The sequence below is a fragment of the Heteronotia binoei genome, chromosome 14 (assembly GCF_032191835.1).
Source record: "Heteronotia binoei isolate CCM8104 ecotype False Entrance Well chromosome 14, APGP_CSIRO_Hbin_v1, whole genome shotgun sequence".
NCBI classification, from domain to species: Eukaryota; Metazoa; Chordata; class Lepidosauria; order Squamata; family Gekkonidae; genus Heteronotia; species Heteronotia binoei.
The window spans coordinates 19,544,935-19,570,464 of record NC_083236.1 but is presented as its reverse complement, the minus strand read 5'-3'; the positions used below and the strand labels follow the sequence as shown (position 1 = coordinate 19,570,464).

The following is a 25,530-nucleotide window of genomic DNA, read 5'->3' as shown; positions in this document are numbered from 1 at the left end:
CTCTTAGATCTGATAGCAGTGTTTGACATAGCTGATATGATTTATTGACCCACCATTTCACCAACATAGGAGTTAAGGGGACTGCCCTACAGTGGTTTTCCTCCTTCCTCAATGGCCGGGGACCCAGGGTGGCACTCAGCGAGTTGTCCCAGCAACACCCACTTGGAAGGTGGAGTATTGCAAGGGGCGATTCTCTCACCAATGTTGTTTACAATCTATATGCATCCCCTCACCCAGTTGGTATGGAGGTATGGGCTGGGTTATCAAGCAAGTTTTCCCAAGTTAATAATACAATATTTAAGATCTCCCTCACAATAAAGCAAAAAAGATGCATTATTTTAAAAAAGATGAAATGGTCATGGCTTCAAGTTTATTTTCTATTAATCAGATCTAAAAGTCTAACTAGGAATGCACTGTAGCTTTATAATGCCAAGTAAAAAAGCTCTGTATTCTTGGTGCTTGGGGGGGGGGGGGGGCAACAGTGGGAGGGTTTTAGTGTCCTGGCCCCACTGATGGACCTCCTGATGGCATCTGGGTTTTTTGGCCACTGTGTGACACAGAGTGTTGGACTGGATGGACCATTGGCCTGATCCAACAGGGCTTCTCTTATGTTCTTAAAAATGCAGTGCAGATAAGACTATAGTTCTAACTTGGTTCTAAATTGCAAAACCAAACTCTAACAGTATTAGCATGACAAGGGCTTTTTTCCTGGGGGAATGCAGTGGAACAGAGTCCAGGAACCTCTTCATGGAAACAAAATTCCTCAAAAAATGTCTACAAGTTCATGAGGGGCACCTGTGTGTTTCATCTTCATTTTCCTCTTGAGAGTTCTGGCACCTCTTTTTCCAGAAGAAAAGCTGTGTGAGCATCTACAAGTTAATTTTTAAATAACAAATGAACTTATTTAAAAATATTAATTTCTATTATACTTTTTTTTTACCGGAAAAAATTGGTTTAAGCGATTTCATATTCTCCACAGTAATGCTAAACTCTACGAGCATCTGGGTTGTTCCTTTTCCAGATCAGAAGCTATTTCAATTAGTGCAAGCTAGAATCTCTCTCTTAATTGTCCCTCATTTTTACGGAGTATCTTCTTCCCTGTTCCAAAACACAACCACATAACAGCTGGTGTCTACATGCACCAACATGAATATGGTATTTTATAACCTTATCAATCACGAAATCAAACTGGACCTACATTAAAAATTTGTTTTTTTTCCAAACCAGAACAGAATTTAAAACCATCACTCGTGAAACTGAGCAGAAGTAAAGATGACAAGCTTATCACTTGGGAAAGTTTGTTTGCTTTGTAAAGGTGGGTTGAAGTGCCATAATACAGACAACCATGGCTAGTTTTCTAATATTTTAAGGCTTCTGTTGCTCAGTTGTGACTTATTGATTGGTTCTGCAGTTACACCACCTTCCCATCTTGAAACATTTAATTCCTACTTTCCAGTTGATCCCATAAAACAATCATATACCGCATTGGTCTACCAAGGTCAGTATGTCTATTTTTACTGGCAGCAGCTCCCCTAGATTTCAGGTAGAGGTCTTTCCTTTCACCTACTGCCCTTTTAGCTGGAGAGGAACCTGGGGGAAGAGTCTACATGAAAGGGAAGTGTTCTATCACAAAGCCACAGCCTTCCCCTTATTCTTTGTTAATGGAAGCAGATGGTTGGGTGGCAGGATAAAACAAGGCCCTGTTGTACAGAATTTAAATCACTAATGCTTGTTCGATACTCAAGTGGATTTTGCTTTTTAAAATGTGTCTATTTTGTATGCACAACGGTTGCACTTACAGGCAAAAAAAAAAAAGGAAATTAAGAAAGAAGGCTGATTTTCCACAGTAATTCCCCCTTAACTTCAGGTTTCCTGGTAAAACATCCCCCCTCCCAAAAAAAATAACCCCCCAAAATATGTCATGAAAATTGCTGCTGCAATATTTCAAATATATCAACAGTATTTCAAACTGTGAAATATGAAAACTGTGAAGAAAAAGGAAAACATACTCTTAAAACATACTCCTTAAAAAAAGAAGACAGTAGCCATGAAACTCTGCTGAGTAAAGAAATATTTTCTCCCCACAATGTGGGGAAGCAGACTCTAAATTTTTAATACAGGAAAAAAATTCCATCATTGTATTAATCCACATGCCCAAAATCTGTATCAAACATCCCCTACCATTAAACATTATCCCCTACCATGGGATAAACTGGTCAATCCTATTGCCTGTCTCCCCAAATCCCTAATTTATTTCCCAGTCTAAATTAAGGGTTTATAAACAAAGAAACAGACAGACAGACCAAGCAGAAATGGACAAGCAGATGGATGAGATTTACTTTAGAAACTTCCTGTGTTTTTCAATTCCATCTGTATTTAAGTGGTTTCCATTTGTTGATTACTACATTCACCAGAATTTACAAGTAAATTAACTATTATCTAAGCTATGAGTTTTGTTACACACAGAGAATCTGATGTGTAGTTTATTCATTTGTTCCATCCACAATGAATTTCCAGCACAATCTACAACAATTCTATACACATTAAACACAAAGGGGCTTTTGTCTTTATATGCATAGGATTTTTACATATTTGCCTACTCTTCTCAAGTTCCCTGTGGACTGAGGAGCAGCTGCAAATGACAAATGCTGGCTGATCTCGAGGTGCAATGATCTGCCACAGACGCTGAAAGTCAACATAGGGTTGCCAGGTCCAACTCAAGAAATATCTGGGGACTTTGGGGATGGAGCTGAGAGCAAGGATGTGACAATTACAATTGAATTTCGAAGGGAGTTCTGGCAATCACATTTAAAGGGACTGCACGCCTTTTAATGCCTTCCCCTCCATTTGGAATAATGAAGGAAGGGACACCTTCTTTGGGGCTCATAGAATTAGACCCCCTGGTCCAACCTTTTTGAAACTTGGGGCGTGTTTTGAGGAGAGGCACAGGATGCTATGCTAAAACTTTGGTGCCTCTACCTACCACAAAAAAGCAGCCACCCCAGAGCCTCAGATACCCATGGATCAATTCTCCATTATACCCTATGGGAATTATACTCCATAGGGGGGAGAGGAGGAGGGAGGAGGAGGAGGAGGAGGGAGGAGGAGGAGGAGGAGGAGGAGGAGGAGGAGGAGAAGAAGAAGAAGAAGAAGAAGAAGAAGAAGAAGAAGAAGAAGAAGAAGAAGAAGAAGAAGAAGAAGAAGAAGAAGAAGAAGAAGAAGAAGAAGAAGAAGAAGAAGAGAAGAAGAAGAAGAAGAAGAAGAGAGAAGAAGAAGAAGAAGAGAAGAAGAAGAAGAAGAGAAAAGAAGAAGAAGATGAGATGATATTGGATTTATATCCCACCCTCCACTCCGAAGAGTCTCAGAGCGGCTCACAATCTCCTTTACCTCCCCCCCCACCCACAACAGACAACCTGTGAGGTAGATGAAGATATTGGATTTATATCCTGCCTCCACTCCGAAGAGTCTCAGAGCGGCTCACAATTACCTTCCTCCCCCACAACAGACACCCTGTGAGGTGGGTGCCCAGAAGACATCCCCCCCATTTCTGATGATGTTGAAGCGGGGGGAGAGCCTCCAAACCAGGGGATCCCTAAGTCAACAGCCTGGTAATGTGGGCTCTAGCTGGAAGTTTGTGACCAAGGAAGTTCTGATTTCTCAGGGCAGTGTGAACAGTAGTAATATAGTTCCTCTTTAAGGTACACAAGATATTTGTGACTTGCCTTAGACAGTACACATGTGAAGCAGCTGGTATGATGGCGGGGTGGGAGGGGGGAAGATACACACACAGTTAAAACAATTACAATGAGATGAAAATACAACAGAAACCCCTAGCCAGAAGATATAACTTATTTACTTTACATATTTATTTTTCGGAATTTTATTTTGCCCTTCTCACAGGTGGACTCACGGTGGATCACAGCAAGAAACACAGTCAGTGACTCATCACATTAAATTCCAATTAAATAAACACTTGGTATTATAAATATACAGTTAATTTTAAAAAATCATTAAAACCGTAAAACTAGAACAGGTAGCAACAACTGCATAAGGACCTCTTTGGGTCAGATGGATACTTCAACAAAATGGGAACTACAGCAGGGAGGCCAACTGAGGTGGATGCCCGCCACCTCACCTGAAAGCCTGGTGGAACAGCTCCATTTTACAGGCTCTGTGGAATGGTAAAAGGTCCTGCAGGGCCCTGATCTCCAGTGGGAGCTGATTCCACCAGGCCGGAGCCAGGGCTTTTTCCGGTTGAGGCTAAATGGACATCCTTTGGGCTGGGGATAACCAGTAGATGTTGGTCCAGTGAGCACAAGGCTCTTCTGAGCACATTTGGAGAGAGGTGTTCCCTCAGGTATGTCACTCTGAGGCCTCACAAGGCTTTGAAGGTCAATGCCAACACCTTGAAATGGATCTGGTACTCGGTAGCCATTGCAAACAGCATAACACTGGCTGAATGCATGTGTGCACCCATGATCTGTACTACCTGGAATTTCCAGATCAATCTCAAGGGCAAGCCCGTGTAAAGCAAGGTACAATAAACAAACCTGAATATGACCATTGCATGGGTCACTGTGGTCAAGTCCTGGGGGAGAGGCAGGGGACCAGTTGCCTATCTGCTAGAGATGGGAAAAGGCAGACCTGGCAACCGCAGTGACCTGGGCCTCCATGGAAAGTGAGGCATCCAAGATCAGCCCCAGGCTCCTCACCTTCTGGGGCAGCACAAGTGGTGCACCGTTCAGCGTAGGCAGCCTGATTCCCATTCCAGCGCCCCACCCCCCTCGGCTCAGGTACAGGATCTCTGTCTTTGTTGGATTACGTTTCAACTGGCTCTGTTGCAACCAACCAGCCACAGCCTCCCAAGCCCTGGTCAAGTCCTCTGGGGCAGAATCTGGGCAGCTGTCCAGCAGCAGGTAGAGCTGGGTGTACTATATAAGATGTACTACAATAGGTTAAGCCTCAAACACAGCTCTAGTCTGAATTTTCACGGTGGCCAGGATGTGCATAAGTGGCATACAGATCTGCATCAGCTAGGAAAAAAATAATTTTCTTCATCACTGGGCACAAATTTAGACTGGTTATAAAAGCTGTGAGGAATTTAGATCTGGGCTCCAAGTAAAGGTGACGGAATACAATAGAGACACAAGTTCTAGGCAACAGGCTTTCAGATATAATAGCCAACTGAAATCGCTATTGCCATAGATTGGAAGTGGACAGCTGTGAAGGTTTAGGGCAGTGGAACCTTTCATTATTCTGTATCCTGCAATAACTGGATTTTCAGATTTCAAGCCCAGGTGTTATAGAATACAGCATGCAGACAGATTATGGATACCCAGATTCAAATCTACACTAAGCCTCAAAACCCTACTGAACGTGGGATGAACATGCTATTCTGGGGCCCTTGAAAGAATAAGATACAAATAAGGAAAATGATGTAAATGCCATGCATTCCCACTCTGACCTTTTTGTTCTCATTCCAGAGAAATGGTTTTTAGACACTGAAGGAAAAAACATCTGTACATCCAAAAGAACACAATTCTAAATGGATCCTTTTCTTATGACTATCTTGGTATCTTTATGGCATATATGCTAAATAGTTATGGTTGACTGCTGTCACCACTCCTATTTGTTAACTTGCTTCACCCAGCTCTGCAAATCAGAAAAAGTCCTATAAGTAATTTTTTCCTATATAAACTCAAAAGAAAAGTCCTGTAGCATCATATAATCAAGACACACACACACACACAAATGAAGCAATAAAACAAACAGAAAGGACCTAAATAAGAGAAAGCTGAAACAGAACCCAAATAAGCTCTTGAGGCGGAACAGGAAGATATAGTCCAAAATAGACATGATGTAGACCAAGGATCAAAATAGGGATCCTAAGAAAACTGGCAGAAATTAAGACATCTCCTGAAATAAAACATTTTTGTGGGGAGCCTCCTTGAATCAGTCAGGACCTCTAAAGACTCAACTATGCTCATATCCTCAAAATGACATCTAAATGATCTTCCCCTTGTTGTGTGCCAGCCATTCTCTGAAAAGTCCCAGGCTGACTTGAGTTAGGCCAAGTAGAAACTACCTCAAGGATATTGACATCCTGAGGGATGCTGGATTATAATCAAAGAGAAGGGTAATATAAAAGAAAGGAGAATTTGCCAGTAATTGGCCAGAACTGTCTCCCAAATAAGGAGATTTAGGAGCATTTTGGAAATGAGGGGTTTTCAAGTCAATTAGGGGTGTTTCTTAACCACAAAAGACAGGTTGCATCCTGAGAGGGAACTTCTCACCTTATTACTCCTCCTATCTCTTCCCATTCTGTTTTCCTATCACTTCTTCACCTTGCTTCTCCCCCCACCCCCATGTAAGCGAAAACTGGCCAACTTGTTTTGTTTGTTACTTTGTTCTAGGATAAGGTTAACCTTATATTATGCAGGGTTAGCATGGTACTGTTGCATTAATGACCTTAACACTTTATTGAATTGAGGAGTCCAGAACCAAGACATTATTGGATAAGCTTTTAGCCACATGCCCTCACTCAGCTGATAACTCATGCCAAGGTAGCTGATAGCTATTTTAATAATTGTGCCACAAAGAATCTATGGTCTATAACCTGCCTATTGTTCTATTGTATTGCCTTATATTGTTTTGATTTTAATTGTAAGTTTAATTGTTGTTTTATCTGTGTTGTCATCCGCCCTGAGCCTGTTTCAGGAAAGGGTGGAAAATAAATAAATAAATGTTATAGAAATATTCATAATGCCTTATATACAGCGAGAAATGCACTAATGATAGTATTGGCTATCCTATTAGGGCCAAGCAGCATGAATCTTGAGAATCACAAACTGCACAATTAAATACTTTGGTACATTTAAGAATAGTTCTTGCATATTGTCATGAGCCCTGACAAGGAGGAGCCGGAAAGGTTAACAGACCTGGAAGTGTTGCCAGCCAGTTCCTCAGCTGAACAAACAGCAGCTGGCCCATCAATCACTCTCCAGGCACCAGTGTCAGCTATTGACGACCAATCTCCTCCAAGCTCTCCTCCTCCCATCTCAAGAGTTCAAAGCAGGCTCCAGAAAGAACTTTCAGAGTGAAGACATGAGGCACACCAATGCTTCAGATCTCTCAACCCTGAGTTCTAGCAGAGTCACTGCCACCCAGGCAGCAGGCTCATTGAGACTCCCATATAGCTCCCACCCAGGATCTAGTAACCTTGTGGAAGCAACAAGTCTATTCGCTGGCTTGCATCCATGCTCCTTCCTGATCCTAACCTGCTTGATTTCCTTGGCACCCTGACCTTTTGGCTTTTGGACATTGACTTCTGATTCCGGTTTGTGATTCTGCATTGGTGACTTGGCTCCTGCTTGACTTCCTGGACTTTGACCTTGGACTGGCTTTGGACTCCTGCCTGCCTGCACCCTGAGAACGTGACACATGTATTTCTCATACGACTATATCGTCTTGGACCGCATGCATGAATGTGCTAATACCAATGATAAAACTTCTGCATCACCCACAGGTAAATAAAAGGCAATACTTTTCTATGAAGACACAGAACTGAAAGACAGCAAGCAATTTAAAAATAGGTGTACTGCAACCCAGGATAACCCAAACAATAAATCTTTAAACAGCTGAATTTGCAGTCTCGAGGACATTTTTTCTGGGAGTAAGCCCCACTGAATGAAAGGAGATTTCCTTTTGAGTAAATGTTTTAGGCTTCTTCTCATTATTTTTAAGTACACCTGACCTGACTATGGTTCCTTACCTGATGCAAGGGAATCTGATGATTTCATTGAGATTACTTTTTTTTAAAAAAGGACAACTGAATGTGAAAATTAAGCATAGACAACAGAGAAGGAGAAACAGAAATTACTTTCAATTCCATCATACTTTCATGGGCAATTTTATCTTACATTACATGCAACTCCAAAAAATAAGAACTATTTATTGCTGGCCAGTTTGATGAAAACAGTTTGATGGAAAAACAGGTTACTGGTAACTGATATTATGCAAGTAGTTATCTATGAACTAGTAGATTCTGTGCCTGTTCAGGATTTTGTTCCAAGCTTTCTGGCGTTAATTATGAAGGGGAGGCAGGCCCCATCCCAGGTCAAGATAAATGGGGCCATGCCTTCATGATCAGTTCTTCCCAGGCTGATACAGCAAGCTGGTAAGATCATCTGATATAGAGAAGGACAGGAAGTATTATTGCACATACGGCTACATCAAAAAGATCAGTTTTACAGGTAAGCAACCTGTTTTTCTCCTTTATGTTCTTTGTGGAAACACTCTGGCAGAAGATTTGGTGCAGTGATTATGGTGTAGTGTAGTGGTTAAGTGCACAGTGGTTAAGTGCGCAGACTCTAATCTGGGAGAACTGGGTTCTCCACCTGCACCTGCTGGTATGACCTTGGGTCAGTCATAACTCTCTCAGAGCTGTTTCTCTCAAGAGCAATTCTCAGAGAGCTCCTCAGCCCCATCTACCTCACAGGTGCCTGCTGTGGGGAGGGGAAGGGAAAGGAGATGGTAAGCTGCTCTGAGACTCCAAGTGAAGGGCAGAGTATAAATCCAATCTTCTCTTCCTCCTCTTCTTCCTCTTCCTCCCAACTTGCCTGGAGGTAGGATCAGGTAATGTTAGGAGATGAAGCTGTGCACTGCCCCACCAAAGGTGGCATAGGGTCTTGAATACAACACTCCACAAATGTAGAGGGCTGAGATCTGGTGCCTGCCCTTTAGAGTTCCAGTACTGGAATGTGCATGGAAGTCCTGACTATCCTTATACGGCAGTCTTTAACCTTGAGTGGTGGGGTCAGATGGGCAAGGTCACAAAACAGATTTATGATGGCCATGGCCCAAGTCCTAGGCACTGGGGAGAGACATGTGGCCTGTGTTTCTATTCCCATAGCAGACAAGCAGGTGTAAGGCTTTTCTAAACAAAGAATTTGATCAATATAAAAAAGTCATGGCCTTCCCTGCATACAGCTAAGGAATGCAGAATATGCATCAAGAGCCAGGAAGTCTACTAGCAGCTCTAGGCACTAGTTTAAATGAAATCTGGGAACAATCATAGGAAGGAAGGATATATCATTTCAAAGCACTTCCAGCTGAAGGCTTCGTGCCAGAGCAACAACTGAGACTGGAGAATGAAGACATTACGAGGTCACTGAAATATTACTTGACCCATGACTGCAAGAAAGTGGAGTGGTCATACATGCATGCAGAGGTTGCTGCTAAACAGACAGTTAAGCAGGGAGGGCTGAGGCCTTGTGAAAGGAAATGCTAATCTTCCTGTGCTACTCTTTCCTGGTGAAAGGAAAACGGAGAACAATCGACAGGACAGTGCAAAAGCAATTCTCTTTTTCAGAATAAGAATAATGAGGGGTTTCCCAACATTCTGTAGTTGACCTGACAGCTACATGCCATGAGGCACAGCAGAAGTATATCTGGGTGAAGAACCTTCCTGTGCTGCTGAGACAGTAGATCCTTGGAAGACTTAAGACAAGAAACCATTCCTTGGCTAAGTGGAGAAGTGGCAAATGAAGATGTTGAGGTGAGGGCACCGTAATATAATTAGGATAGAAGGTGTCTTGTTGACAATCAATTTTGACAGCGCCACAGTATAACTAGGATACAAGGTGTTTTGTTGATGATCAATTTTGGCAATTTTGTGGATATCCCAAGAATGAGGATAATTGGTGGGAATTAGAGCGCAAGACCCAAATTCCTCTTCACCAGGAAGGTATCTCTGAGAGATCAGTAGGATTATGCCTCAATCAGTAGGATTATGCCTCAATCTGCCTCAAATCAATGAGCCAGTTTGGTGTAGTGGTTAAGTGCGCGGACTCTTATCTGGGAGAACCGGGTTTGATTCCCCACTCCTCCAATTATTATTATTATTTGTTTATTTATATTCCGCCCTTACAGGTGCTGGAATGGCCTTGGGTCAGCCATAGCTCTTGTAGGAGATGTCCTTGAAAGGGCAACTGCTGTAAGAGCTCTCTCAGCCCCACCTACTTCAATCAATCAAACAAAAGTCTTTATTGGCACATATCAGATTATAAACAAACAAATAGCTACAGAAATAATAAAACAGTCATATGCAGCTAAACATTGGACAATTGGTCCTTGATTACCAGACTCAAGAATAAAGCAACCCTTTCAGTTATTTCAGATGACAAATCATTCAGAAGACAGCAAACCTTTACAACGTCTGAGCAGCCTGTCATATTGAACAGAATTGGATCTAGAAACCTAAGGCATATAGTATCATATAGGGGACAATAAAGAAGAATATGGGACAATGAGTCAACTTGTTTTAAATTACATACACACGGTCTTAATGAAAGTGGGATTTTTTTTATATCTACCATAGGTAACTGCTGATGGGATTGTATTGCATCTAGCAAGGGTAAACGCTCTACGCAATTTTGGAACATGGAGAGTTGATAAATAAGAAGGTAGATGACCAATAGTTGGGGAAATTCCAAAATTCAGAGGGGAGCAAGATTTGTTCTCAGCACTCATTAGTTTTTTGTAATTTATTATCTAAAATTCTGCGTTTAATTACATAGTATGCATTTGAAAGAGGAAGCATGTAAAGAGACTCCATAGACAAACCTCAGGTGATTATTTTCCTCTCTATGCAGGAAATCCATTTGGACGAGGAGGATTCAGACAACATTTGATATAAATAACTCCCACGGCAGAATAGTGCACACGTAGCCAATATTTGATTGATATAAGCCATGATCTAGTTTCTAACATATTGAGGCCTGTTTCTAGGCAAAGAGTGGCATATGAGACACAGCATGGTAGGCCCATAATTTTCCTAGCAAATTTGGACTAAACTCTTTCCATATAAGACCCAAAGGCACTAATCCAAGTTGGAATACCATACAATAACTGCGGGATTACTTTGGCCTTATAGATTTTTAAAGCCGCTGGAACAAACTGGTTGCCTCTATTAAAGAAAAACTGGGAAATGGCTGATGCAATAATGGCTGCTAAATTAACTGCAGATTTATGGTGACATGACCAGGACATATTGTAACTAAAATAGAGACCTAGGTATTTAAAATTCCATACCTGTTCTATTTCTTTCCCATCGAATAGCCATTTGTGGATTTTACAAGACTTAGCAAAAACCAGAATCTTAATTTTTCGTAATTCAGACGCAGATTGTTTTCTTGAAAAAAACTGAGACATCTATTCAATAGTCGTCTAAGCCCAACCCTTGTACGAGAAAGGAGTACTGTGTCATCCGCATATAGCAAGATGGGTACGCGCATAGAGTCCAATTTTGGGGGGGTGGCAGTCTACTTCTGTTAGTACAGGAGCCAAATCACAGGGTGTCTGTTTGGGGGCAGGGTGGAGGTAAAGGAGATTGTGAACGCTCTCTCTGAGATTCAGAGTATAGGGCAGGATATAAATCCAATATCATCATCCTATGTTGCTGGTCATTGATAAAAAGGCATGCTATTCAGCACTGAGGCTCCGAAGAGGACAGACATTGCTTGTGATTCAAAACTGAAGGCGGTTCATACATAATCTGGCAAAAGAACCACAGTCATAGTACATCCCATGAGGCTTCATAATGCCATAAGAAGACTGAACCGGAGAGGAATGACATTGAGTGAATGAGATGAGAATATTGGCACTTTCTCCTAGTAGAAAAGCCTGGTCACAAATGGAGGACAGCTCCTAAAGAATGGTCACACTAGTTAGGATAGGGATGGATTTATCTGGATCAGCTGAGCTCAGTCAAAATATGGGAGTGTAATGCAGACAACTAGAAGTAAGGATTACTGGGAAAGGTCTAAAGTAGCCAGTCTATGTAGGAGAAAATTGTAATGCTAAAATGACAGAAGTTGGTTTGGGCCTGCCACTATTTTTTTAAAAAATCATTATTAGTTTTGGAAAGTTCTAACTCTGTGCAGACCTGCATTCAGAACCCTTTAATGTACCTGCAGAAAGACTACTAAGAATAAATGAATGACTTCAGCGCATCCTCCACATGTCACATTATACTTTGATACCCTACCTCTGGGCTTTTCTGATCAGTTTTTTCATTGTTTCTGGCCCCTTGCTGCTTCAATTTATCTTCTTTCACCTTGATTCTGTCAGTTTTCTTTGTCCCACTCACTCCTACTCACCTCCAGTCCATTTTCTTCTAATTGGACTGTCATTGTCAAACGACGCCCTCTCCTCCCACCCTGAAGAGGAATGGTTACATTTTTGATCTTTTAAAAAAACACACACACACTAAAACATTGATATACTGATACACTGGTTGTAACTATGGGTTCAGCAAGTTCTCTGAATTCCCAGCTTTCATTTTTAAAAAGTCCTTATCCTGTTTCCTTCAGAGATATGCCTTTTTCCTTATATCTCTGCCAGAGAAACAACCAGAAACTTACTTTTTAAAAACGAAACCTGGGAATTCAGAGACCTATGATTACAATGGCATGCTGATATATTAATATTTAAAAAGATAAAGGTAGTCTCCTGGGCAAGCACCAGTCGTTTCCGACTCTGGGGTGATGTCATATCGCAACGTTTTCACAGCAGTTTTTTTTTATGAGGTGGTTTGCCATTGCCTTCCCCAGTCATCTCCACTTTCCCCCCAGCAAGCTGGGTACTCATTTTACCGGCCCCGGAAGGATGGAAGGCTAATTCAACCTTGTGCCAGCTACTTAAACCCAGCTTCTGCTGGGATCGAACTCAGGTCGTGAGCAGAGAGCTCAGATTACAGTACTGCACCATGGGACTGATATTAATATTTCGTGCCTATTAAAAATGCAGCCACAATATTATTGATATAAACATATACAAAAAAATAAAGAGGGGAGTATTGTGACATCCCCAGCCACAACATCAATGGCCACTACTTTCCCTTGAAAATCTTGATTATTTAAGGCACATGTGGAACAAAATAAACTGACTCCACAACTGTGAAAATGCAGAGGAATGGCAGATATGCAGAAAAACCATGCCCAAAACCAATAAAAAAAACTTTCTGGATCGACTGCCAACAAAAATCAGGAGTAAGCCAAGTGTGCAGAAAAGCTCTCCAAAGCAATCAGAAATATCTCTTCTATTTATGAATAAAATTCAGACCTGAAATTAAAGCTTCTTGCAAGAACAAAAACATCTTTTTGATGTGCTGCTGCATTACCTTATCCAAGCTGGCAACTGCCGCTGAACAGAATCAATAGCTGTAGGCTGTATCCACCGCTACACTTTTTGTCGGATTTCCTTCTATCACATGCCAATCATGTTACATATGTCTGCACATTATTTCTAGCATACTTCATTTTTCTTTAACAATTTTTTTTTATTTAATACATTTATTATCCACCTTCCTACTTTATGGAGCTCAATGCAGCTTATATGCAGAACAATTTTAAAAAATCCATAAGCACTTACAATTCAATGCAATCTTTTAATCACCTATACAGGGCTTGGGTATTTTTTAACTGAGCTGCACAGCATTCACAAGAAAGAACTTTACATGGACCCATCCCGCTGGCCGCAATGCCTTGTTCAATTACTATATAGAACACGTTTGTCACAATGCTCAAACTGATGTAATCAACCAATATTATCCATTGCTACACATAAACAGTCTCAAACAGCGCTGACTAAGGAGGCACAGTTGTCATCATGAACAAGTTGGGCTATACAAAAGTAGCAGAGAAACAACTCTTTGGAACCTCATTTTTCCAGGGCATTATCCTCAGATCCTACACAGGAATCTCAGAAAAATGTTAAACAAATAAACAGGATTATTTGGAATTACCCACAAATGTACAAAGCAAATGAATGGTGATGCATCCTAGAAACCTCAGCCAACCATCTTCTGCTATCTAACATACACAAACCTGGCAAACCAAGACAGTCCATTGTCTCAAGCACTGGCACAGTCACTGCATCTGGCTATATGGACTCTTTCCAGGCATTGTAGGGCTATCTGGTTATAATAATAATAATAATAAATTTATTTTTGTATCCTGCCCTCCCCCGCCGAAGGCAGGCTCAGGGCGGCTCACAGACATGGTACAATCATGATTTCAATAAAATACAATCAATACAATAAAACAAATTAAAATACAATTAAATTACAGTTGTAAATTAGATTAAAATTAGATAAAACAGCCGTTATGTGCTAGTAATTAAGGTGCTACAATTCACAGTCATATATAAGATGGCTAGAAGTCAATTTAGCCGGGTTCTTTCTTGAAAGTGAGCTGAAAGAGGGTGGTTTTGCAAGCCCTGCGAAACTGATTCAGGTCCCGCAGGGCTCACACCACCTCTGGAAGTTGATTCCACCATCGGGGGGCCATTGTTGAGAAGGCTTGCTACCTCGTTGTTTTCAATCTAGCCTCTCTTGGTCCAGGGATTTTTAAAAGGTTTTGGGAACTGGATCTCAGTGCTCTCTGGGGAACATATGGGGACAGGCGGTCCCTAAGGTAGGCAGGTCCTCGACCATATAGGGCTTTAAAGGTAATAACCAGCACCTTATAGAGAACACGATACACAACCATACTCCATCCTAAGGTACTATGCCAGGACTCCCCAACACGATGCCTGTGGGTGCTGGTGGAGCCTGCCAACACCTTTCTTGGCACCTCCCAAGTGGGAGGGGCCAAGTGAGGCTTTTACTTCTAACTGGCTGTAGCAGCTCAAGGATCTTTAGTGGTGACTAAAGATAAGCTGTGTGTAATCAAGAAAATGTTTTAAAGAATTTTATTTATGTATGGGGTTTATATCCCACCCTCCCCACCGAAGCATACTCATTTGAAATGGCATCCTGCTAAGCACAGCTTCTGTCTGAAATGCTGAAGAGTTACGACTAGAGTTATGCACAACCTAACTCCCCAATAGGGTTGCCAGGCCCCCCAATCTGGATGGGAGTTCCCTCACTTTTGTGGGTGCTTTTTTGCCACTGGCCAGGTGGCTGACAAGGGAAAAACCCACCCACAAATGCCCCTAAATACAATGTAATGATGTCACCCAGAAGTCTAGTTTTTGGGCAAAACTCTATGGTAAAATTGGGCTCAAATGTAAGAGTTTTGCCCAAAAACTAGAACATCACTCACTCAACATCAGTGATGTGATGTCACTTCCGGGTGATGTCACTGCTTAGTGCACATGCAAAAATGTCCCAGAATGGACCCTGGCAATGCTACTCCCTGACAATTTGTGGTTGGCTCCACTTCCTGTGGCAGCCATTTTGTGGCTGAGCCCATCACCCTGTGTCAGAATTCCAAAGGTACCCACAGGACCAAAATTTTTGGGTCCCCTATCCTATGTCATCAGTAACCCAGTTACTTATTTGATGTAAGTACGTTCTTCAGGAAATGACAATCCACTGTCAGTCTCCCAGGAAACACCATGGATGCTGGATCTCTATATTCTAATACTAGTCCCCATGAAGATGGACTACAACCCAGCAGAAATATTAATCCTGATAATGCCAGAGCTAACCTGGCTGCCAAACTTTACCTCTTTGTTCTTACCCATAACTACATTAAATTTGACAACATTTTACACTGTCATATTAATGATACTGCCCCAGGCACCCACATGGTATTAGCATATGCAAATATCTTCATGGCTCACACCCATTAATACATCTGCGGAACTTGAGATTCACTGATGACATTTTCATAATTTTAACACATGGGAAGCGAGCTTTCATGAGCTTCCACCAGGATTTCAACCATTTTCCCTCACCATAAACCAAAGCATGGACCAGTCTACAAAACAAATATATTTTTTAGACCAGGGGTGGCCAACGGTAGTTCTCCAGATGTTTTTTTGCCTACAACTCTCATCAGCCCCAGCCAGCATGGTCAATGGCTGTGGCTGATGTGAGTTGTAGGCAAAAAACATCTGGAGCGCTACCGTTGGCCACCCCTGTTCTAGACATCACTGCGATATTATGCAAACAGCACATAAACGCCACCTTATACTGGAAACCCACCAACCACTAAATGTACCTACATGCTTCCAGCTACCACCAAAACAGTATAAAATAATCAACACATAAAATGATCTTAGTACTATTTTGCAATCACATTTACTCCAATTCCTCAGGCAGGGATTCTCAAATGGAGTATTTACAACAAGCATTTTCAGTATCCACCTAATGAAGAAATAGGGTCAGATGGGTGCCCAGAGATAGCCTGCTACAAGGCAGAGCCAAAGCATATAACAGAATACCACTTATAGCTCACAACTCAAATCTATTCAGCGCATCTTCGGTGACCTGCAGCCTGTCCTGGACAGTTTTGAAAACCTGAGAAAGAGTAGTTGGTTGCCATCACAAAATAGTTGCCACTATCCTACAATGGAAGAAGCTGCTTTCAAATGGACTCTCCCTGTAGACAGAAAGGCAGTGCCTTCAGGAGTTTCCTGAAGTGTCTCCTCATCAAGGCAGCGCAGTAAAGCTATTTGTTTTAAGGAAGAGGCACTGCTTGGTTTCAGTTTACAAAAGAATTGGAGGGTTTCCTCCCTGCACTGATACAGGGAGAGGTTTCCAAGGTAAAAAATGTAAGAAAATAGCTTTCCAGGTGTGCAAACAAGTATATTATCAGCCCTCTGAATCTTCCCACAGCCTTATGGATTTAGTCTCCACTTTGCCAGAAAAAGCTTGCAATAATTCACCCAACCTGCAGTTGAGGGTGGAAACTCTAATTACATGTTCTGCTCTTACAGACTCTAAAGAATGCCTTTGCCCATATATGTATCTCACTGGGCTCTTTGTAAATGTTCCAGGTCTCATTTCACCCTGGCATTTGACACAGACTTCTTGCCCTGAAAAGCTAGGGATGCTAGGTGATGCCCTGGCTTCTAAGAGTCAAATGGCAGCTAATTTGTCCTTGGTTCTCAGGCTTAGATGCTTACCCTCAGCTGTAAGGAATCTGTTAACTGGGAGTCAGTAAGGAGGTTTCAGTACCATCTTCCACAGGTGGTATCGAATTTCACTTGAAGGTCATTGCCAATTATCTCTTTGTGAGAGCATACATTCAGAAATGTTTCTCAACCAAGAGGCCTAGCAACAATCTAAAAGCCAGCCCAGGTTGACCATAGTCTGCAAGAAACCCTAAAAAGCACTACAAGTAAGTTGCTTTCAGTTCAAGCCATTTGATGCTCATCTGAGCTTCCTTCTTAGACCACACACTGTGAGCCAGGTGGTTCTGGAGCATGCTCTGCCCCTGAAATGATGGCATTTGTTGAAGTTCTTGAAAGTGGTATGCCTGTGGAAGCTGGTCCTTGTGCATCTACCAGCCCATGGAGGACCTGGTGGCACTTGACACTGAGATGAATGAATCAATCTTCAGGCTGATATTGAAATCATAGTAGTCAATCAATCAAAAATTTATTACTGTCATGGATCAGCGGAATAAAACATACATTAACAGAGTGTTTATTATACGTACACATACACACTTCCATTAGAATATACATAAAAAGCAAATATGTCACTAATTATGAGTCACTAAATGTACCTAGGTAAGACTCTGGCAACTGCACAGAGCATGGTGATGCCATGTGAGGTTTCAGAGCCAAGGTCTGCTAGAAGAAAGAAGATGTACTATTCCTTCAATCTTCACAGGACTTTTTGGAAAGAATGAGTGTAAAATACTCCCCATGAAGATGGACTACAGCCCAGCAGAAATATCTAAGGCCACTGTAGAAGATGCAATGCAGCAACACATCTGTTTCAATTTCCCCAGTAGCACAAGGACATAAGCTCTCCTGAAGTGGCAACACCACAGCATCTCCCTTCTAACAAAGGGGATGGAAGAACATTGAGATGGGTCAGAGTGAAAACTATCCTGTGTTTGGAAATCAATAGATTTCGATAGATAGTTTGACAATGCCAATGTCTTGTTCCTTAAATGATGGTATTTTGCAGAAGAACTTAAATGGCATTGAAATTTGACATCCCAAATCCTTTGCTTCATTTCAGATTTAGCTTTGCTACCCAAGGCTATTAAGCTGCTAGGAGAGTATTCAATGGATCATAATTTCTCCAAAAGAGACCGTTTCCATTTTGACTAAAAGGTGCCTGTTTGATTTGGTTGTTTTAATATCCTACAGTCTCTGCTGAATTGACCAGGAAAAGATTAGGATGTAATCCAAGTAATGGTAAAAAGTCACAACCCTGACCCAGAGGTACGCCACTACTGTCACCAGAAGCTTTGGGGATATGGGGAATTATCAGGAAAGCCATGAGGGGAATGGGTAAAAATTAGTCTGGATGAGAGTTTCCAAGAGATTCTGCAGGATACTATTTTAGATACCAACAGATGCCGCAGTTGTAAATACCGCCATTCAAGAGAGGTTGACAGGCTAGCCTGATAACACATCTCAGAAGCTAAGCAGGGGCAGTCCTGGTTAGTACTTGCATGGGAGAACACCAAGGAAGTCTAGGGTTGCTAAGCAGAGGCAGGCAATGGCAAATGCATGTCTCTACTTGTCTCTTGCCTTGATATCCTTACAGGGGACTTTACATCCATACTCCAGCTAGGTTATAAAAATGTCTTTAATGGTTTCAAATATGTGTTGGGGATGTAAGAAGCAACTAGGTATCTATTTCCACATGCGTGGGAGTGTTATATGTTGTCAAAGAATTCTGGTACAATATTCAGAAAGATTTATATTTTTATATTTTTGTTTATTAGGCTATAACACAGAACAACATAACTCTTCTGTCAGCAGAGCATCTGCTGGTGCCAGATTAAGTGCTTATTTTGATTACCCCTGCATTAGGTTGGAAGGTAACTGAAATAAAGTCCAGATCTGATCAATGTATTCTCTCACCCTGTGCCCACACTGAGTAGAAATACCTACCACTAATAGAGTTCGGCTTTCCTGGAGTTCCTATACTATCAGGTTGCAGCTGTTTCGTGGCTAGGCTATTCATTTCTCAGGTTGCATGAGTCTGTTAAACTATTCAGTTTCAAGTTAACAACAAACTTTATTATTGTTCTACTCTACCACTGTAAATGGACATACAGTTGACTTCAGAATAATGTTCTAAAGTCACAAATAACACTACTTCACCACAGTGGGTTGCTTTTACTCTTTTATTATAAAATTAATACCTAACATTTCCACCAAATAACATTCAAGGCAGCATTATGTTTGCCCTGACTTGCTTATTGCCTACCTGTCTAATTCAGGCAGCTGTTCTTCTCCTTCAGAGTCCTAAACGAGTCTAAAATTGCCTACCTGTAAAAGCAACACTCAACTGACCACTACCTATGCATGACATAAACTGCATTTAGAGAGGAATTATGGGTAGATCTCCTCCCATTCTACAACTCCTCTCTTTGGAGACTTGTCAAATCCCAAACACTCTGCACAAAGGTTTCAAAATTTCTCAACAGGTAAGTTCCAAGTGGGTATGCTTTGTATTTCAATTTAGAGCGTTATTAACTTCTGGAACTATAAATGAAAAACCGCCCTGACAGTTCTGTACTTCCAAGCACAGAAAAATGATTTCCCCCCTTTGATATATATGGAAATTATATACCTGGATAATACATAAGGGATATTTCTATACAACACAGAACATGTAGTAACAATCACAAGCAGGCAACTTTAAAAGCCATTAGACTAAACTAAAATTTACACTGTTCTAGCACAAGCTGAGTACTGTTCCAAATCTTACCTTTGCTAGGCATCAACAGGCGCTTCTTCATGTTGCCTGACAGAACACAATGAATAAAAAAAAATTGTATCAACAAATAAAAATTGGAAGCATTATTTTACAAGATTTAATTTAAAACAAATTGAAATGCCAAAGGTTACCTTAACAGGTGTCTGCTCACTTGTTTTGTAAAATATAGATTTGATTAAGTTCAAAAGTAGTAACAATAAGAAATGCCAAAGGAACAATGAGGAATATAACAGCTAATACAGTGAGCAATGTAACAGTAGATACAGGACTGGGTGGGGGGGACTTCAAAAATTTCTAGGGACTAGCATCAAAAATTTAGGCATAATCAGGACAACCATTTTAGGACAACAGGCACCTAAGATTATTTTTAGCCCTGTTACGGTATCAAGATCGAAAAAGTATTAGCTCATCAGGCAGTTTAAAACCAACCCATATATAACACCCTCAAAACCAACTTACACCAGAAGCTTCTGAAAAGTAAAATTGGCTTCTATAGGTTTTTAATCAACCTCCAGAGGAGAGCAGAAAAAGAATGGGCATGGACTGAACCACGGACCAGATTTCAGGATGGGATGGGGCCTGGTTCAGTACACGAGCCCAGTCCATGTGACCGGGTCTTTCATCAGCTACCCCCTTTTTCATTTGTTCATGGGAACAGTTTGTGGACCAGACATGCTGGCCCCCAGGGCAACAGTTTAAATGCCTTCTGAGCTCATAGGGAAAGTGACTTGGGCAGGGGAGGAACTTAAGTGCATTTCCTTCCCTACCCGAGTCCCCTGCTGTGGTCAAAGTAAGAGTCCAATGAAGGGCTTCCCAAAGCTCTGTCTTCAGCAACCTTAAACCACATAAGGAAAGGACTAGAAATAAACATTCAGCCCCACCAGAATTAGGTGGACCATCATCATAACACAAGTCATACCAACAACTTAAACATGTACACACAGATCTTGAGATCTGCATATTGAGAGCCAGTTTGGTGTAGTGGTTAAGTGCACGGACTCTTATCTGGGAGAACCGGGTTTGATTCCCCACTTCTCCACTTGCACCTGCTGGAATGGCCTTGGGTCAGCCATAGCTCTGGCAGAGGTTGTCCTTGAAACGGCAACTGCTGTGAGAGCCCTCTCCAGCCCCACCCACCTCACAGGGTGTCTGTTGTGGGGGAGGAAGGTAAAGGAGATTGTGAGCCGCTCTGAGACTCTTCGGAGTGGAGGGCGGGATATAAATCCAATATCTTCTTCTTCTACTAGATAATGGTACAGACTACTCTTCCCATCTCACAGAGACATGCTCAAGAGTGAAGCAGCTTCCTCGGGCCACTAATCTACATTCAAAACATCTGTGTGTCCTCTATGCTTTGACTCCACCTCTGTGGATCCTCCTAAGCCTAATCTTGGTGTCCAGCCTTTTAAGGTCAACAGCCCTGTCTTCTCCTTCACTAGGACTGGTCACACTACTGCACTATCACAAATTACTTTAGAGCATTAATAACATTTAGAAGTATATTAAAAAAAAATATTTAGAAGTTCTGGTGGAACCTAGTCAAACCCTAGGAACAAGTTACCTTTATCACACACATAACTGCATGTGATCATTCTTGGACATTTATACCCAAGCCTTGCCCACTATATTTATCTATGTTTGCTGGCTTGTGCCTGATCACACATAAGGGGGACCAGGGGCATCCATAAACAGGTGAAGACACAAGTAGCAACAGAAGTCAAACAAATTCAAAGATATAATGCATCATTTAAAATAATGTGGGCACAATCCATCAAACATAGCACTGGCAACTGAATCCCCCTCAAACATGTACTAAGCATGCTTTCAAAAACATTTTTCCTCCTAATATGTTTCTCTGCATTCTTTGGATCATCCCTTTGTCAGGAGGCCAGAATGTCCTATCTCCATATTTTTTTTCCAGGCCCAGTCTCCTAAAGTACTTAATGGGAACACAGCTTTTTGCAGAGAGGAGGGGATCTTAACTTCTTGCAATCTTAAGTTGCCAGCAGTGTTCCCTCTAAGCTGAGTTAGTGCAAGCTAGATCACAGTTTTTTAGCCTCTGGCTCACACATTTGTGTCTTAGCTCAGGATGGCCATAGAGCAAATTAATTTCTGCAGTTGCCAAATTATTTACTCACAACTTGAATGCCCGTACCTCGCAAAGTAGAATTTTTGCTCACAAGATTTCACAGTTTAGAGGGAGCATTAGTTGCTAGCCTCCAGTGGGGCCTGGAGATCTCCTGCTTCTATAAATTATCTCCAGCTGACAGAGATCAGCTCCCCAGAAGGAATGGCTGCTTTGAGGGGTGGACTCTATGGCATTGTACCATGCTGAAGCCCTTCCCCTCCCAACCCCCCTCCCCTTCGAATCCACCCTCAAAGTCTCCAGGTATTTTCCAGCCCAAGAGCCCCATGGCGCAGAGTGGTAAGGCTGCAGTACTGCAGTCTGAACTCTCTGCTCACGACCTGAGTTTGATCCCAGCAGAAGCTGGTTTCAGGTAGCTGGCTCAGGTTGACTCAGCCTTCCATCCTTCCGAGGTGGGTAAAATGAGTCCCCAGCTTGCTGGGGGGAAAGCGTAGATGACTGGGGAAGGCAATGGCAAACCACCTCGTAAAAAGTCTGCCGTGAAAACGTTGTGAAAGCAACGTTACCCCAGAGTCGGAAACGACTGGTGCTTGCACAGGGGACTACCTTCACCTTTTTATTTTCCAGCCCAAACCTGGCAACCCTAATCTTAAGAGCAAAAAATATGATGGGCTTTTCTCCTGAACCACACGTGCCTGTCTAGCTTCTCCTCTATCGAATTAACCAGAGGATGTGTGACAGGCCCATTGTCGCACAGCAAGCTTCCATGCTACAGTAGGGATGAGAGCCTGGGTCTCCCAGATCCTAGTTTGACACTCTAACCCAGAAGTGTCAAACTCATTTGTCACTGACATAAATATCACTTTGTCCAGCCAGGCCACGTATGCCGTAAAATGTAATGCCAGGTACTGGTGATAAACTTTATAAAGACCTTAGGCGGATCCAATTAATATTATTTTTTTTTACCCAAAATACAGACATGCTTAAAACATTAACACTCATACAATATTTCTTTACAGTATCACCCTGACGCCCACTCTTCCATCTGCATCACCCATTACACATTACCACAGGGACAGTAAACAAGGACATAATGAGCAGCCTCAGTCATCTGGCAATAAGTGTAATAACCAGTTGCTTGCAGGCCAGATAAGAGCCATGTTTGACATGCCTGCTCTATCCACTACACCACAGCAGCTCCTACTAAAGTAAAGTAATACATAAATAAAAAATGACCGTAAGTAATAAATAAATAAAAATGACCCAAACAGAAAACTACTGGGGCAACAACTACCTTCTATGGAATCATCTTGCACAAAGATAACGTATTTATACCACAAAATATTTACCTTCCATCCCATTGTGCTGCTCGTAGCTCCTTTTCCCCAAGATAGTTGGAGATCCATTGTTAATCACTGGGGCAAACTTAGAACAAGGCACACTGTTGAGAGAGCCGGATAACCTCTTAGTAGGATCAGGTTTCAGAGGGCAAGGATGAAATTCTGGTAAGAGAAAGAGAGAAAGACAGAGCTCTGTATTAGGACCAGCCTACACAGAATTGATGTAGACTTCTTTCCTGAAATTTGGGACTGTCCAAACACTAGACTGTGCAATCACACATAAGGGGGACCAGGGGCATCCATAAACAGGTGAAGACACAAGCAGCAACAGAAGTCAAGCGAATTCAAATATATAATGCATCACTTAAAATAATGTGGGCACAATCCAGTCAAATTTAAACATCTGCATGTGTTCCTCAGTGCCATGGTGGAATTTAAATCAATGGGCTTCAAAGTACTTAACTTTGGCTAAATCATGACAACTCTATTTTACAACAATGGAGGAATAATAACAATTTGTTACAAACAGAAACAGGGTGCTATCTTAAAAAGTAACCTGTGTTTTACATTATTGCAGGAATAATTTATTCAGTGTCACTGAACTGAACTGTAGTCTTAGAATACTTTATTAAACATCTGAGTGCCAAGCCGTGACAAATAATTTAGAAGGTCCACGCTTTTCATTGTATGGCACAAAAGTATTTGTCTAAACATAAAGGGGGTATGAGTAGGAATATGTAATACAGTTTAATAAGCATTCCAGAGCTATGTTTGAGCAAAAATGAACAGGAGTCTTGTATTTTTAAGACAAACACATGTTTTTATTCTAGCATAAACATTTGTGGACTGGGTCAGTTCTTCAGATGAGTGTGAATCCTCAAAATGCATACTTTTAAAAATAATTCTGTCCCATGTTCCCACAATGCCCAACTTGGCTTACAAAATGGAAATATATACCATTATAAAATAGAGTCAAAACACATGCATTAAAGCATTAAAGTTAAACACTGTCACTACCAGCTGTAGCAGAGAAGCAAAGAAACCCTAAACAGCATTATTTCAAGGCACCATCTGAAGGCGTGGGCTGTAGCTCATGAAAGCTTACACTGAAATGAGAAATGTTACTCTTTAAAGGTGTCAAAAGACTCCTCTTTATATCTAAAATGAAATTGTATAATCATCCACCAGAGTAACATGAACAGTGATATAAACTTCTAAATATTTTCTGGGGAAACTTAATAGTTAGGATTATACATTATGGGTTGGATTCAGTGATATGCAAACAAAAAATCTATCTGCTTAGCACAGTTACACTTGCAGAAGGGATTGAGAAAGATCTTGTGCTACATCTCTCACTCCTAGTTTGCTCATATACACTGATGTCTATGCAATAACATACACATACAAAATCTTATGCAACAATCTCCTCCCTCTCCCCATATTGTACTTTTAGTTGCATAAGATCTTGCATAAGCAGAAATGCAAGTGGGGACACAATAAATTTGATTTGACACAAATGGCAGTTTTAGAGCAATTGCTGAAGTCCTGGTGGAAATTTTCTACTGGATCCAACTCTGTATCTCATCATACCTATAAACATGTACTCTAGAAGTTTAATAAATGGAGAAAGTAGAATAATTTAATAAATGGAGAAGTTTAATGGAATGGAGAAAGTAGAGAAAGAAGTACTTTTCTCCCTTTCTCACAATACAAGAACTCGTGGGCATTCGATGAAATTGCTGAGCAGACAGGTTAAGACGGATAAAAGGAAGTACTTCTTCACCCAAAGGGTGATTAACATGTGGAATTCACTGCCACAGGAGGTGGTGGCGGCCACAAGTATAGCCACCTTCAAGAGGGGTTTAGATAAAAATATGGAGCACAGGTCCATCAGTGGCTATTAGCCACAGTGTATGGAGCACAGGTCCATCAGTGGCTATTAGCCACAGTGTATGTGTGTATACAACATTTTTTGCCACTGTGTGACACAGAGTGTTGGACTTGATGGGCCGTTGGCCTGATCCAACATGGCTTCTCTTATGTTCTTATGTTATGTTCTTATAAAACAAGTACCTATAATCATTCTAAAGAGATTACAGAAGGCTTTTTGCATACGACAAAGCACACCTTTTTGATGTAAGAAACGTTTTGATGTAAGAAACATTTTGATGTAAGAAACGTTTCTGTGCAATTAGTTTATGATTTAACCCTTTTTGACTCAGATTATTTTGTCTAGAATGCCACAAATGGAAAGGCCTCCAGTAATGTGTGCCCTTTTTGCTAAAATCCTGTTATCAAATAATTATCAATATATTTAATTATTAGAATCATAGAGTTGGAAGGAACCCCCAGGGTCATTAAGTCCAACCCCCTATACAATGCAGGAAATTCACAAATACCCCCCA

General features: G+C 41.4%; 2 protein-coding genes across 7 annotated transcripts in view; one reads left to right on the top strand and one right to left on the bottom strand.

Moving 5' to 3' along the window:
• Positions 1–25,530, top strand: part of SHISAL1 (shisa like 1) — a 401,371-nt gene that overhangs the window by 209,666 nt on the left and 166,175 nt on the right. The gene's annotated exons all lie outside the window — the stretch shown is intronic.
• MTA1 (metastasis associated 1) overlaps positions 1–25,530 on the bottom strand; it is a 116,173-nt gene that overhangs the window by 28,461 nt on the left and 62,182 nt on the right. For 4 of the 5 annotated variants that reach the window (XM_060253893.1, XM_060253895.1, XM_060253896.1 and 1 more), the window contains 2 exons: positions 23,135–23,287; positions 19,691–19,726 (listed from right to left, as the gene is read on the bottom strand). In XM_060253893.1, coding sequence (XP_060109876.1) covers positions 19,691–19,726; positions 23,135–23,287 — 189 coding nt within the window. Of the gene's footprint in view, positions 1–19,690; positions 19,727–23,134; positions 23,288–25,530 lie in introns of those variants that run through there. The other variant, XR_009556184.1, reaches the window with a different exon arrangement.